This window comes from Capsicum annuum, chromosome 11, assembly GCF_002878395.1.
Source record: "Capsicum annuum cultivar UCD-10X-F1 chromosome 11, UCD10Xv1.1, whole genome shotgun sequence".
NCBI lineage: Eukaryota > Viridiplantae > Streptophyta > Magnoliopsida > Solanales > Solanaceae > Capsicum > Capsicum annuum.
The window spans coordinates 44,360,978-44,376,750 of record NC_061121.1 but is presented as its reverse complement, the minus strand read 5'-3'; the positions used below and the strand labels follow the sequence as shown (position 1 = coordinate 44,376,750).

Below are 15,773 nucleotides of genomic sequence, written 5' to 3'. Positions count from 1 at the left end.
GACTCAGCAGAATCTTAAAGCTTATGCTGCTGAAAATGAGTGGATGGCCATATTTCTCAGGAAGTTGTCTCATGCTCTTGGTCCTTCTTCCTAGATCCTTCCTAACATTGTCCTAACTCCTTTCCCATCTCAACCCTTATCTTAAGCCCCATTAAAATTTGTTCTCTTAAGCTTTTTATTGACGCTTGATTGTAAATTGCACATTTGTTGTTACGTTTTTATGGTCATTATTTTTAATAGTATTTGATACTGCCTGACATGATTAATGAATGAATTATCTTTGTGTTATCACTTCTCTTATCTTGTCTAATTTTTTATGTTCATGTAAGTGCAACCTCAATGGCCATGAATTAATATGTATGCTTATCTATGCTTGGTTTACTGTTTAGCACTTTGATGATGCCAAAAGAAAGAAGATGTGGTGCAGTAGTGCTGCCAAATGGGGGCAGGGTGGTACGTGAAGATAGGTTTCTCACATTTAGGGGGGAATCTTATGTGCTCATAGACATGGGGAATAGGTGGGAGGTAAAAGTGGTATTAGTAATAGTGGGAACTTGTGGAGATCCTTTGTGATGAATGCTTGAGGGCATGTGTTACTGAGTAGTACTGTATATAGTGTGGATGCTTAAAGACGTGCATGGGTTTATCATCACCAAAAAGGGTAAATTTGTTTAGTCCTTAGTTTTGATGATTGACAAATTATATGTTAGGACCTGGTTCCTGAAGAATGTGTGATGACAAAGCTGCAACTACTTAGAAATATGGTTTGGCCTACACACACTTTCACTGTCAACTACACAGTTGGATGAAAATACAATAGTCGATGGGAAAAGTTGCAGCACTTTTTTTCAGGCAATGAGACTTTACTAGTTTTTTTTTGTGTCATATATATATTTCTCATCTTCCTCAACAAGAAAATCAAGCTTCCATATACTCACAACGAAATATCTCTCTTGAAGCTTTTGAATCAATGACTCATTCGCAACAGAGAACTAATAAGTCGCAAATTTTTTTTTTTCTTGTTGTATTTGAGTATTTGTACTGTGGTTATAAACGTTGCCTATTGTTGTCATTGTTATTAGAAGGTGTTGGTGTTTTTAGTTCCAAACTCCTCGTTATCATCTAGAGTTAGGTGATAGTGAAGCTAGAGTTCTTGTCAACTCAGTTAGAGTTAGCTGGGTGGAGCGCAGCAGAGCTACTGGAAGTTTTCTTTGTAATAGAGTTATTTCTAGAAGAAAGAAGGATTAGGAGGTCAATCCTTGATGTTTTGGATTTGTATTCTACTTGCTTGAATATTAGTGGAGCTTAGAAATCTTGGAGGCAGATTGTGGTTTTTCTCCCTTTAACAAGGAGTTTCCATTGTTGTGTCTTTTACTTTCTCTTTCTCATACTTTATTGTTCAATTTCTTGTTGATTGAGACTGTTTGGGACAAGTCCCAAAGCTGGAGGGCAACTCGCATGAACTCTTCAAATACTTTTGAATCATGGACTTTTGTTATGTATTTCTTCTTTCTGTACTCTTCACCTATTGAAGCAGTTGGAATTTATAGGAGTAAATAATGAGTTTATTTTTCTCAAAATTAGTTATCATAACTTTTCAAAAATTAGTAGATTATTTTCTTTCTTTTATAAAAAGACCTTTAGTTGGGAGTTACCCCTATTTGGAGGAATAGGGAAAAAGAAAAATGAAAACAAAGTGAAAAAAGGGAGAGAATCCATAATAAAAAGAAATATTCATATATCAAGTTGGCCAAGCAATAATTTGAAAAGAATGATTGATTTAGTTTGTTCAATGTGTAGAGTCTGCAAAATGAATCTTTAAGTTAATTGAAATTCTTTATCGTTTTCTATCTTCGTTTAATCAATTTCTCAAAAGTATAATAGAGTCACATAAAACAAAAGATTCAATACCAAAATTAAAAACTTTATATGGGTTAAATGTATATGTTGATGAGGAATAAGATTATTGCGCCATCAAACGCCGAATAATATTGGTTATGTTCCATTAACGGTCTCAGAGGGCAATTTCCAAAAGTACATTGTAGAAAGATTGTATGTAATAATATTGGGCTACCAAGGTTGATTTTTATACTAAGACTTGCTATTCTATGCAGGTTACCAACGAAAGACAAATTGTTTAACTGGGGTGTTGTGACTAATCAAGCCTGTCTACTTAGTGAGCACAAGAACAAGTCCATAGTACAATTGTTTTTTACATGTGATGTCTTTGCTACTACATGGAAAAAGTAGTTGTAATGGATTGGTATTGTACGAGACCTAAAGAATGGAATGAGGAGATATCTTGGGCTGTTACATATGCCAGAGGAAGTTCCCATAAGACTGAGGTTTTATAGGATGCTACCTGTTGCTACAATTTACCCTGTGGAGAGAGAGGAATTTTAGAGTTCTCTTCTACACATACACGACAAATTATACAAGAGGAGCATGTCAAGGCTTCGATGGGCATAAGATTGCCCACTGGTTACAGGACTACCGCTAATATCCTGCTAAGTTTGACTAGTTTTGCTGTTGTTGCCTTTTTTGCTAACTTAGATTCATGCTTTGATGGTTGAGGGGATGTTATGTCTATCAACCATCTTTTAGCACGGTGTAATGTCTACTTTGGTAATAAAATAATTTTATTTACACCAGAAAAAAAAATATGTACCAAAAATCATCAAATGATACTCCAGAGCTTAAAAATAATTCCTCTAATCTAATTTTATGTATGTATGAAAAACAAAGTCCTCTTGAGAATTATTATTTGTTCACTAATGGAGAAGGTAAAATGATTTTGTCCGGTTCTATTATACTAAGAGCTAATAAAATCATAAGGCATTGCCAACAGAAGCTATGAAGACAATGGAATAATTTTAGTAATTAAAGGTAAAGCTAGAAACTAGAATAAGGCATCTGAGGCAAAGACGAAAATTACAAAAAGATATTTGAGGACTTTCGTGGGACAAGAACTTTTTCTTCAGCAAAAAAATAGTGCTGAAAGATATTCGTATGACTTTTTAACTTATATACTTGTCCATTGATATGGGATACACGCGTAAAGCGCATGCCCAAAGACTAGTGTGTGTATATATCTGTTTTTGTGTGCGTGTATATATATTTATATATATACACGCGCTTTTTCTTGCTTATCATTTTAGCAATCAAAAGGTTCTAAATAGTCTACTTTCTTGCTTCAAAACTTAAAAAAAAAAATGGAAAGAAAAACAATTACCAGTACAAAGAAATTTATCAAAATGGCTAGGAGATGGCAGAAGTTTGCAGCCATGCAGAGGAAGAAAATGTCATTTACAAGAAATGGTAGTGATGCAGACAGTTGTAGTACGCCTTCACCCTCAATAGTCAGAAAAGGTAATTTTGTAATGTATAAAATTGATCAAACGTGCTTCGCGATTCCCTTGGATTATCTTGAAAATGAGGTCATCAGACAACTTATAATCTTATCCGAAGAAGAGTTTGGCCTGTCAAATGCTGGCCCCATTACAGGACTCTGCAATTCATCCTTCATGGACTATATTATTTTGCTTACCAAGAAAGGTGTAGCTGCAGGAGATCTTCACAAGGTGTTGCTCCTCTCAGTTCCTTCGTGTTGCTGTTCTTCAGACAAGTGCCAAATGAAATGAATAAAGAAAATGCAGTTTTGGAGACTTTTGCAATGCAAATTACTTAGAATATTGAAATGGACAACATATACATACATACAGTTGTTCCACCACAATTCAAAAGCATCCACAACAGTAAAAGTTGTTCTAGACCAAATCATCGAAGAGACATACAAGCAAAGCACAATACCCGGAGGAAATAAGACAAACTAAATATCTTAACTATCTCAGCTTTTATTCGGACAAACATTTGAGGCTTGAAAGTTGCCCCCCATGGCAGTTTTGTGTGAGTAAAAACTTGGAAGACACCTAGTCGGTACAGTGGCAATATCCTGCTAATGGGGATCATCCTAAGAATCTCGTATTTTGGGTTGTAAGAAAATAGCTGTGATCCTTTTTTCCCTTGCATCAAGATTTGTCCATCTTTCCAGATTATTGGTAAATATTTAGATAACAAATATCAAGCCCAAAACAAGCCGGCCCCAAACAAGTCAAAATATGTTCTTTAGTCCAAGATTTGGCTATTCCATACTCTTTCATCCACCATACATCATTATGCTGAAAAATGCTACCACTATCATCAGTTAAACATGGGCAATTCCCCAACTCTACTAGCGTCAAACACGAGGGTGGACATGTAGATCTCTGTAACTGTGCTTGGATCAAATACTTGAATGGAAATACCAGACCAGGTGGACCTGGCACAGACTTGAGATTTTCAGTCACAATATCTAAGGAGTAAATGCTGTCCTTATTGACGGGGTCCATCAAATGAAGATCTCATTCACACAAGCCTGGCCAAAATTATGATGATCAACCTCCAATTTCTCCATTTCTCATCAACCCCAAGAGTATAAATCTCCAATTCTGATACTTCATGATGATCCCCAAACCTTCTAGTCACTGATCTCATAGCTTATGCTTTCCAGAGACTTCTCTAAAGCAAAATCTATAAACAACACCACAATCACTTTTCTCTAAGTGGGGCAACTTAAGTTTGAAATACTCACCCAAAAGATGATTATTAATATAAACTGAAGTATTTATATTATATATTTTAGTCATCAAATCAATAAATCCATTAGATGAACCAATTAATCTCAACATTGGATAATCATGAACTGGAATGTCTATTTCCCATTTTACGTTAAACTCAGGACAGCTCAATAAAATAGGTCTGTTAGGGAGTCTAGAATAATAATCATGACAACACGGATCAAGTTCAAGAAGGAGACTTATACCGTGATCACGTGAAAACAAAATGCACGGAGGAGGTGATCTGAATCTATACATGGTAAGAAATAAAGGGTCTGAAAAAAGATTATACCATAATTTGGAAACACGCCTATGTCAATTTTCTGCTGAATTCCACTCAATGTTGAGAGTCTTCCCATTACATAGAAACTATCGAAGATTACCTCCCTAAAGACCGTCTTCCTATCACTAAAGATCAGCTTGTCTATCCCCCTAAATTCGCTATTCTATCCCACCAAATCTACTCTACTATAACCCCTATTATTCTCTTTAATTACAAAATCAACTCTTTGTAAATACACTAATATACAACAACATATAGATAAATTAATATATACAATATTGACATCATGCTAACATCCCCCCTTAAATTGATGCTGGTAGATCAAGAAACATCAATTTGGCAATAAGAAACTGATGTCGTCGTTGTGCCATTGATTTTGTAAATGCATCAGCTATTTCAAAATCACTGCACACGTGCGGAAGCATAATGTCACCTTTATCTACGGCTTCTCGTATATAATGAAAACCTAATTCGATGTGTTTTGTCTACACAAGATAAACCAGATTAGTAGCAATTTGAATTGAACTTGTATTGTCAACATGTAGAGGAGTAGGATTAGATTGGGGAAATCCAATCTCAACAAGTAATCCACGAAGCCACACAATCTCGGAGGAAGTAGTAGATAGTGCTTGATATTCAACCTCTATTGAAGATTTCGACACACGGCTATGCTTCTTACTCTTCCTAAGAAATAAAAGACCATCCAAGAAACATGCACCAACCAGTACCAAAAAGGCAAGTGTCAGAACATCTTGCCCAATCAGAATCACCAAAAGCATTAAGAAGAATACGCGAACAACTAGGAAAGAATAATCCACTAGTAGATTTTTCTAGGAGATATCGAATGATTCAACAGAAAACCACCAAATGAAGATTACGAGGAGCTTCCATGAACTGACTAACTTGTTGAACTACAAAAGCGATATCAGGCCTGGTAATAGTAAGGTAATTTATTCTCCTAACTAATTGTTGAAATATAGTTGGATCAGGAAGAAGATCGCCTTCCTCCCAGTGATACTTTACATTCAATTTTATTGGAGTATCTACAGAGGAGGAATCCTGAAGACCTACAAAGAAATCAAATCTTGGGTGTATTTGTGTTGATTTAGAAACATACTGGATGAATCTCGATGAACTTCCAAACCTAAGAAATATGTAAGAGTACCAATATCTTTCATATGAAAATAATCCTTAAGTTGTTGTTGCAGGCTAGTGATTACTAAATAATCAGTTTCTATAATAATAATGTCATCTACATATACCAAAAGAAGAACACAACTTGTGGATGTTTTCCAAAGAAACAAAGATGTGTCATATTTGCTCTGCTCAAAAGAGAATTCTAGCAAAGTAGATAGAAATTTTACAAACCAAGCTTTGGGAGATTGTTTTAATCCATACAAACACAACTTCAACTTGTATACATCTAATGTAGGCAATGAGGACAAACCTGGTGGGGGTTTCATATAAATATCCTCTTTTGATGAAGAGTGCAGTTTTGTAAAGCAGTAATGGAAATAATAGTTTGCACCATCGTCATTTTTGCTACCAGTGCAAAAGTCTCTTCGTAGTTCATACGATACTCCTGCTTGTTACAAAGAAAAACCAACCAATCTTTGTATCAATCAAGAGTTCCATCAGAATGAATTTTAATTGAATAAACCAATTTACATCCAATTGGATGGACATTTGCAGGACATGAAACAATATCCCATGTGTCATTTTCTTTGAGAGCCAAATGTTCTTCCTCGATTGCCTTCTGCCAACATTCATGCTTGGAAGCTTGTGAGTAACAAGTTGGAACAAAAATGGTGCATAAAGTATGTGATAAATCATACCAATTAGGAGTACGAGATACTCTCATAGATCACCGAGTGGGCTCAAGAGGAGAAGACCTTCAAAAATTCTTAGATTCTAGTTGTCGAGAAGTTTCAGGTAGAAGTTCAATATCGGGAGGGGGTAAATTTGGCCGCCGACGTTCGTACGCAAATCCAGGTTTGAACCTCTTAGAAGAAGATAACAAATCCTCAAAAGTAGGAAGAAGAAGAGAAGCAGAAAATGACTCAACATGAGTAGGAATAAAATACTGGTTCTCAAAGAAAACAACATTTCTAGAAACATGAAATTTATTAGAACATGGATCAAAACAGAGAAAACATTTCCATGAAGTACTAGAACCCATAAAAACTAATTTAGTAAACTGAACAGAAAGTTTATTACACTGAGGAGGAAGATGCCCAAAACAAATACAACCAAATGTATGAAAATTATCATAGCTTTGACTTTTGTGATAAATACAAAAATATGGAGATTTAAGATTTAAGACTTTAGATGGTAGTATATTAATTATGTAAATAGCAGTAAACAAAGCTTCCACCCAATACTTAGATGGAACAAAGGACTCAATCAATAAAGTATGAGTGCCATCTAAAAATGACGATTTTTACATTGAGCAACCCTTTGCTATGGTGTATATGGACAGGAGCATTGTGAGACAATTTTTTTTTTCAAGCAAAAATTTTTTAACTCATAAGACATATATTTTCCACCAGAATCAAATCTAAATAATTTGATGCAAATAGAAATTGAGTCTCAATATAGACCAAAAATGTCTTGAATTTAGAAAATACCTCAGATTTGGAACAAATAAAATATACCCAGTGTCATGTCCCAAGACGGGGCCCTGGCCGTGACGAGCATCCCGAACCATGGAGGACCGGGAGCCCTTCTACAAAGGGTAATCTTGCACAATACTTGAAAAATAAAGAAAAGATGAGGAATTAGAATAAACATAATCATGGTCATATATGCTGAAAATTTGTGTATCAATACGAAAAATAAGTTCAACAACAACTAGACAAATCTTTATCCATTTGCAAAATATCTACGACATAAGACCTCAATAAACTATCTGAATCTGGGAAAAGGACCCAGTGGATCTAAACCAAGGTAAATAACAATGTCTGAAAGGAAATATGCCTTCTAAAATAAAGAAGGCTCACCACTAAACACATTACTTCTGCCCGAACAACTCTACGGCTTAATAGAAACTCTAGACTGCGCCTTAAACATTCAAAGATAGGGGATCTATACAATTTTATGGGTATGCAGAGAAATCCAAAATAATGCATTTATATATATATATATTTATATATATATATTTATATATAATAGATAACAGAAAGTATTAACACATCATGCATGATATAATTCAAAACACATGGGCACTTATTTGATAATCATAAAACATTCTTGTTAATGGAAATATGATCTTTGTATTACTTCTGAGTTTGGTGGTGCACCTATATATTTGCTATCCCACGGGCTATATGGGTTCTGCCCTTAACTCGATGTCCAAGCCCCCAACACAAGTTTGCCACAGTGGTTGGAGTGTCTGTTTATCTGCTACCACCCAGGGCCTTCGCCAGCGTACAAAAATGATATACCTGTATTGGCAAAACATGGTTTCAGGTAATGAGTATTCTGGCTCATGCCTTCTTCGAGCAACCACCTAAGATCTCTTAAGCCCATTTTTAGCCTCTTTTAAACATGCATCTTTCATGAAATCAAATTCTGAAATCTTAAGCATAATTCGGTATCTCTAGTTTGTTGTAAATCATCTATGGCATTATCTGAATTTTGTATCATCATACCAAGACTTACAAGTCATGTTTCTGAGCCATAAAATCATATCATAGTTTTCTCTCTCAAAACATAAGGTTTAGACCATCAAACATCAAACAGTTCAAGAAGATTCATTCTTCAATACATTTATCAAACTTATGCCAAATCATTTCTTTCAATCATTTCACCAAACATGTGGTGGTCATGTATTTTTGGCAAACCAAGCAATCTTTCATTATCTATTTAACATTTATCAACAGACAAAACCCCTCTCATTAATTTAAAGATCAATCCCACATCATTCAATAATAGTTGGGAACATTGATATCATGCTTCTAAATAACATTCTAAAAATCAAGAGTTATTACAACATGAGAGGGAGCATAAATAGTTATGCTCTCAATTCAAGTATCATCTTTAACCACATACATATATATATAAGATTTCAAATCAATTTGGGGGATAGGCCTCAAGACCAAAAGAATAATGTCATTAAAGTACTCATAAAAAAACATTGAAATATAAATTCAAATACACCTTAAAAATTCATGATTTCACAATGTTAAAAGTTGTTGAACAATTTCTTTATGCCCAAGTAGTTTTAGGAAAATCCGACATACCTTAGATTATGAGATTTGAAATATGGAACCTAGATTTTGATCCTTTTCTTGAAATTATTGATCTTAGGGATGAGTTCTTGATCTTTGGGGAAAGGATTAGGGTTGAATTTTTGACAAGAAGAGTGAGTAATAGGGAAATTTTGGCTTCTTGGGTTGAAATTTGGTGTTTTGGACGTGTGGGACTGAGGGGAAAGGAAAAATGGGACCCTTGACCCTTAAGAACCTAAACCTGTGTAGGAATAGTCCCCATGTCATGACCCCTATTTGGGTCAATTCGCCCTAACGTCACGGAGCTATCGCGACCCCTTACTGCCTTATACAAAAAATGGCATAAATTTTCACTTGGTTTGCAGATTCAGGCGTAATTGATAATGTTGGAAAGCTAATTCGATTATCTACAATTTTTTGGGTATTAATCTGCCAAATTTTGTATATATAAAAATTTATACTCATTCAAAGATGACCCATGTAGAATCAAATATCAAACTTTGGACGAATGAAGGATTCTTAGCTCAACTTTACTTTAAACCACTTCTATGAACACTTTTTACCTCATAATCACTTCATATACTAGGAGAAAGATCATGACACAATAATTGAAATATGAACCATGCAATTAGAGCTTATACACATAGGAACGACGGTTTGGATTTCTAGCTCGAAAATGCAGGGTGTTGCACCCACGTAGAAAGACTATAATCATCTAGAAATGTCACAAAGTACTTGAAATGAGCATGAGAAACAATTGGTGAAATACCCTTAACATCACTATGAATGACATCCAAACACTCTGTAGCACGACTAGAAAAATTATGAAAAAGAAGAACTTTATTCTTTCCTAATTTACAAGTAGAACAATCAAAGGAAGCAGCGGAAAATTGATTTTTGTTCCCCAATAAATCTAAATTTGATAAATAAGATAACACAATATAATTTGGATTTCCTATATGCTTATACCATATCTCATTCTTACTAGGTGAGGAAGTACCAGAAAATGATAGAACACGAGAAATGAAAAAGTGTATAGGAAATAGTTTTCCAACTTTAGGCCTCTTCACAATTATCATCCCCGATACTGATCCTACACAAGACAACCATTACGAGAAAAATTTACATCAGAATTGTTATCTACCAATTGTCCAACTGAAATAAGACTAGTGGAGAGCTTTGGTGACACAAAAACATTTTTAAAAGTTTTAGTAATATCCCAAACCTTGGTAATGGGTAAGTTACTATCATTAGCAACTTGAATTTGTGATGTACCATGATACTTACAAATATTTTTTAGCATATTAGATGAGTTGGTAATATGATTGAAAGCTCCAGAATCAATAAGACAAAAATTAGATGCAAGATCAATACCTTGTAGCCCTAAAGATGAAAAGGCTAACATGATCATTTGTATTACCATTTCAAGAGTAAGAACTTGTCCCGAAGATGAGTTCTCAGTAGTGAAACCATTTTTCCCATCTTGAAAATAATTAACCTTACGATTTTGAGGGCGTGTGAGACACTCTTTAATAATGTGTCCTTGTTGTTTGCAATAATTACAAAACTTCCTACCACAATTGCTAGCAATTTGACCATATCCTTTGCAACTATAGCATTGAGTTCTAATCATATCCCTACCCTTTTATTTAACTTGGGCAGAAGATGTAACAAGAATATCATCAACTTACTTAAAAGAATTTTGTGTGACAAAACACTTCTCTTCAGGGAGTAATTCCGTAGAAAAATCCAAGGGGCGAGACGGGTCACGATTCATCAAGTGGGAGAGAACATTCTCAAACTCAAAGCGTAACTTGATCAAAAATTGATCTTGCTTGCTTTGCTCATGAACTTTTTGAATTACAAAATGATATTTTGAAGGTATTTTGGCCTATACAATATCTGTAAATTTAGACCATAAGTTCTGAAATCTAGAAAAATAATCCTGAGCAGAAACACCTCCTTGAGAGTTATTAGCAATTTCATACGCTAACTGAAAGCATCGAGTAATATTATCTTGGTTGTAAACCCTTTGCAAATAATCTCACATAGCTTTAGCTGCCTTTTAAGGCTTGAGATTAACAATAATAAGATGGTCAATTGACCCTAAAAGCCATGTCATCACCCGAGTATCTTAAATCTTGCATTCACCTAAGTTTTTAGGAATAGTAGGAGCAGGATCGACTCTATCTATATGGCCCCAAAGTTCCTTTCAAGTGATAAATAACTGAAACCGAAACTCCCATGAAGGAAAATTATTTCTATTGAAACAAACACTAAAAGATCAAAGTCCAATGTGTTAACTGCAAAGGAACAATCAACAAAAACAAAAAATGTTCTACAAAGACTGAAAGAAACCACAGATGAACTCTAAGAAACAAGACAACCAAGAAAAGGCTCTGATGCCATGCCAATTTTCTGTTGAATTGCTCTCTTGAGAGTCTTTCCATCAAATATAAAGTATCAAAGATTACATCCCTAAAGACCCGTCTCCCTATCTATAAATATCAGTTTTTCTATCCCTCTAAATCTGCTATTCTATCCCACCAAATCTGCTCTACTATAGCCACTATTATTTTCTTTTGTTACTAAATCAAATCTATGTGATTACAGTAATATACCCAATTTATAAATAAATTAATATATTGTAAATCTTCCATGCGCTAGATCATGGTAATATGCTCTTAGAGTTAAATGACGAGAATAGTGTCAAAGAGACTTAGTCTCATTTTTGGCTTTCAAAATGAGTAAAGTTTAAATTATATATTTAATTCCCCTAATTTTGACTTTTTATTTGTGGAAAATTGAATGAGCTTTCCGTCGATATAAGATTAGCCCAAATTTGATACCCGACCAAGAAGTTATGGCTAATTTAAGTCGTAATCATAAAACACCATCATTTTGGTGCTTGGTGCATCGCGGAGTGGGTCTATTTAGCAATTGTCAAATTCCAGTAGCCTTTTAGGAATGTGGCACATCTCGCTAAAGCATCAGGGCCTAACCAGTGGGACAACGCAATGGCTTTGTGTCACAATGACCCTCAGAATCCCATTCGTCAATTTTTAGTGAGCCACCGTGATTGTGGTGCATTGTGTGGCCCATAAAATCAGGCTCCCAATTATAATTTTATTCCATCTCATTAAGGGTACATTAGGTATTTTCCACTCTCTTATAAACTTAAACACAGGATTTTAATTCCAAATGACCTCATTATTGATATTTTCATCAAAAACCATCAAGAACGCTCCTTAGGGTTTCAAACAAGAAAACCCAAACAACTAAAAATTCAACGGTGGGTTTTTGAAATTGATTAAAAATTTGGAATCCCCAAGATGTGGGTATCAAGAATCATCCTTTAATTTCTTAAATAGAGGTATGTGGGGTTTATCCTAAGAAAATACATGGGCTTAAAACCATTAGAGCATGATTTTTAAGAATTTATACCTGAATTTCAAATGGGTTTTGGAAACTATGTTCTAAATTACCTACTCCAAATGTTTTAATGTTACTATTGTTTTTTCGATGTTGTCCTATCCCACAAATTGATTTACATGTATACATATATGTATGGGATTTGAGATTTAAGATTGTTTGAGAGCACAAATTATGAACTCTCTCTCTTGTACTGAATTAAAGCTTATGGTTTTGTTGGAAAAGAGTTGAAATGCATATTTTATGATTTGAAAGATGTTTTTCCAATGTCCTTGTACTTGAATATGATTTCAAATTATTGAGAGGATGTTTATTCATATAACTATGTGATGCTAAAGAGAAAGAATTGCATGAGATTAAGACTTCTAACATGACCACCTTTTGTTTACTGAACCATTGATAAAGAGAATTAACTGGATGGTTTTACATGAGTTTCTTGAAAGAATTGTTGATATGGTGGTTCTGAACCTCATGATTTGAAAATAGCGATATAAATTGCTTTAAATGGCTCAGGGAATGTGACTTGCAATTCAATGGTATGATAATATCATATATGTGTGTACATGCCATGACAGAGTTAAAGATTTTAGAGTATGATTTTAAAGCATACATGTTTAAAGAACTAAAAATGGCATAAAGAGGGTTAGGTGGTTACCCAAATAAGGCATGATTTCAAGAAACTCTTAGACGGAAACCGTATTTGCCGATTCGGGTAGATTGTTATTCTATGCTGGCGATGGTCGTGTGGCATAGTAGATTCAGAGACTCTAACCCTTGTAGAACACTTGGGTTTGGGGCTTGGCTGCCAAGTTAATGGAAGATCCCATATAACCCGTGGGATCACAGGGTACACCACCTAGCATAGAAGTAAGACAAAGAGTGTCACAAAATTCAGATGTTTTTGCAGAATCTTTTAAAATGCTCATGTGATTTCTTACTATATGATATGTTTATGAATTTCTTTAAATTTCTCTCGTATATGTTGAATATAGATGATTATTTTGGATTTTCTCTGCATACCAGTACATCTGTATTGACCCCTCCTCCCCTACCACTTAGGTTCTGAGGCTCAGTCCAGGGGTCCAGTTAAGCAACAGGTAATTCAAACAGTAGATCAGATTGTGTAATGGTGAGCCTTACCTATTCCAGAAGGCCTGCCCCTTTCATATTTTGTCATCTATTATAGTTTTCTTCTACTGGGGGCCTTGTCCCAGTTTTTAAATAGTTATTAGATTTTCATAGAGTAGAGATTTCGTAGACTGTTCCGGATGTTGTTAGTGATTTTCGAGTTTCATTACTTATGTTAATCTTAATCCAGGGTATGACTATGTTTTCATATTAGATTATATTTCTGCATCTTCTTTTATTATATGAATATTGTGCATGATTACCAGATAGAGTAGGACACCTATGCCATCATGGTTCGGGATGTCCGTCACGGCCAGGCCTTAGTTTGGGTCATGAAATACTTGGTATCAAAGCAGGGTTCATGGTCCCAGGGTGTCTGTAAAATTGAGTCGGGTAAAGTCGTGTTTATGGGTGTGTAGCGTGCCATGCTTATAAGGAGGAGGCTACCAGGAATTTAAGAATATCTCCCCTCTTTGTAATCTAGTTTGTGCTTTGGAGTTTAATCTATCCTCTAATTCATGATCTCTTGTATTTCAAAAAAATAATCATGCCTCCCCGTCGTACTATCGATCAGAATGCACAGACAGATGAGGTTCATCCTACACATGGGATAAGGACCCAAAACAGGGCTCAGACTCTAGATATTGATGCTACTCCGGGAGTACCACTTACTCAAACCATCCCATCTAGGGCAACCAGAGCTTGCCAGACAGGGACTAACCACACTCAGCCTCGTGAGAGAGAAGTATCTAATGCAGAATTCAGACAGTACATTCGTATGCTTATGCAGTTGGTAGCCACACATACTCAATGGTCGAAAGATATTAGCTTTGTATCTATTACATCTTAGGCTTCAAGAGTGGGCAAGTTCATGAGGATAAACCCACTAAAGTTTACTGGTATTAAGGTAGAAGAGGATCCACAGGAGTTTATGATAAGATGGAGAAGATCTTTAAGGTGATGCATATAGATGAGGTAGAGGAGGTTGAGTTAGCAGCCTACCAGCTTAAGTATGTAGCAAACTGATTGTATAACGAGTGGGAAGATTCAAAGAGTGGGAATGTTGAGCCCACAGTTTGGGTTGAGTTCATGGAAACCTTGCTTGATCGATTATTTGCTCTCTAGATAAAGGAGGTCAAAGCCGAGGAGTTTATGAATCTAAAGCAAGGAAAGATGAGTGTCCAGGAGTACACTCTAAAGTTCAACCAACTATCCTGTTATGCTCAAGATATGACTAGTAACATAAGAGTCCAAATGAGAAAATTTGCGTTCGGCCTTTCAGATGACTTGGTACTTGAATGTCAGGGAGCAATGTTGAATAGGGACATGGATTTCACCAGACTATCAGTCCATATGGAACAAGTTGATATGAAGAAGATCGTTGAATCAAGATACAAGGACAGACAGGCAAAGAGAGCCAAAACAGCAGACCAGAGTGGAAATTAGGGTAACAAATAGCAAAAGAGGATGAATTGGGGTAATACGTAATCTGCAGCTAGTGTTCCAGTGTCCAGACCCCCAGCTGAGCAGCATACCCATAATTTTAAGTCTAGTCAGGGGCTGAGGATGTAGTGTGCAGATTCATAGGGAAGTGTATCTTGGACCTCTCAGTCCTATCAGCGCCATGGGAGATGCGGGAGAAATCATCCTTTGAGAATTTAGTTTGGCACTTTAGTGTGTTTTTCATGTGGTCAGCCAGGCCATATCCAGAGAGACTGTCCAAAATCAAGGACTAATGTTGGAGGAGCCAAGTCATAGGAAAATTCTTCTGCACCACCACTATCTCAGAAGGGTTCCACTTCAGTCGCCGAAAACGGACGTAACCATTTGTGTTCCTTGACCAACCACCTGGAGGTAGAGGCGTCATAATATGTATTTACCGGTACATTGTGAAGCTTTTCTTGTGATTTTTATATGTTTATTGATCCGAGGTCTACCTTATCCTATGTGACCCCTTATGTGGATGTTGGTTTTGGGTTTGAGCCAGATGTGATAACTAAACCTTTCTTTGTTTCCACTCTGGTGGGAGATTCTGTTGTAACTATA

At 35.6% G+C, this 15,773-nt stretch overlaps 1 protein-coding gene across 1 annotated transcript; it reads left to right on the top strand.

Annotated features, from left to right (window-relative positions):
- Positions 1-3,254: 3,254 nt before the first annotated feature.
- LOC107846625 (auxin-responsive protein SAUR68-like) lies at positions 3,255-3,641 on the top strand. Its single transcript, XM_016690962.2, has one exon. The coding sequence runs from the start codon at positions 3,255-3,257 to the stop codon at positions 3,639-3,641; it is 387 nt and encodes a 128-aa protein (XP_016546448.2).
- Positions 3,642-15,773: the final 12,132 nt, after the last annotated feature.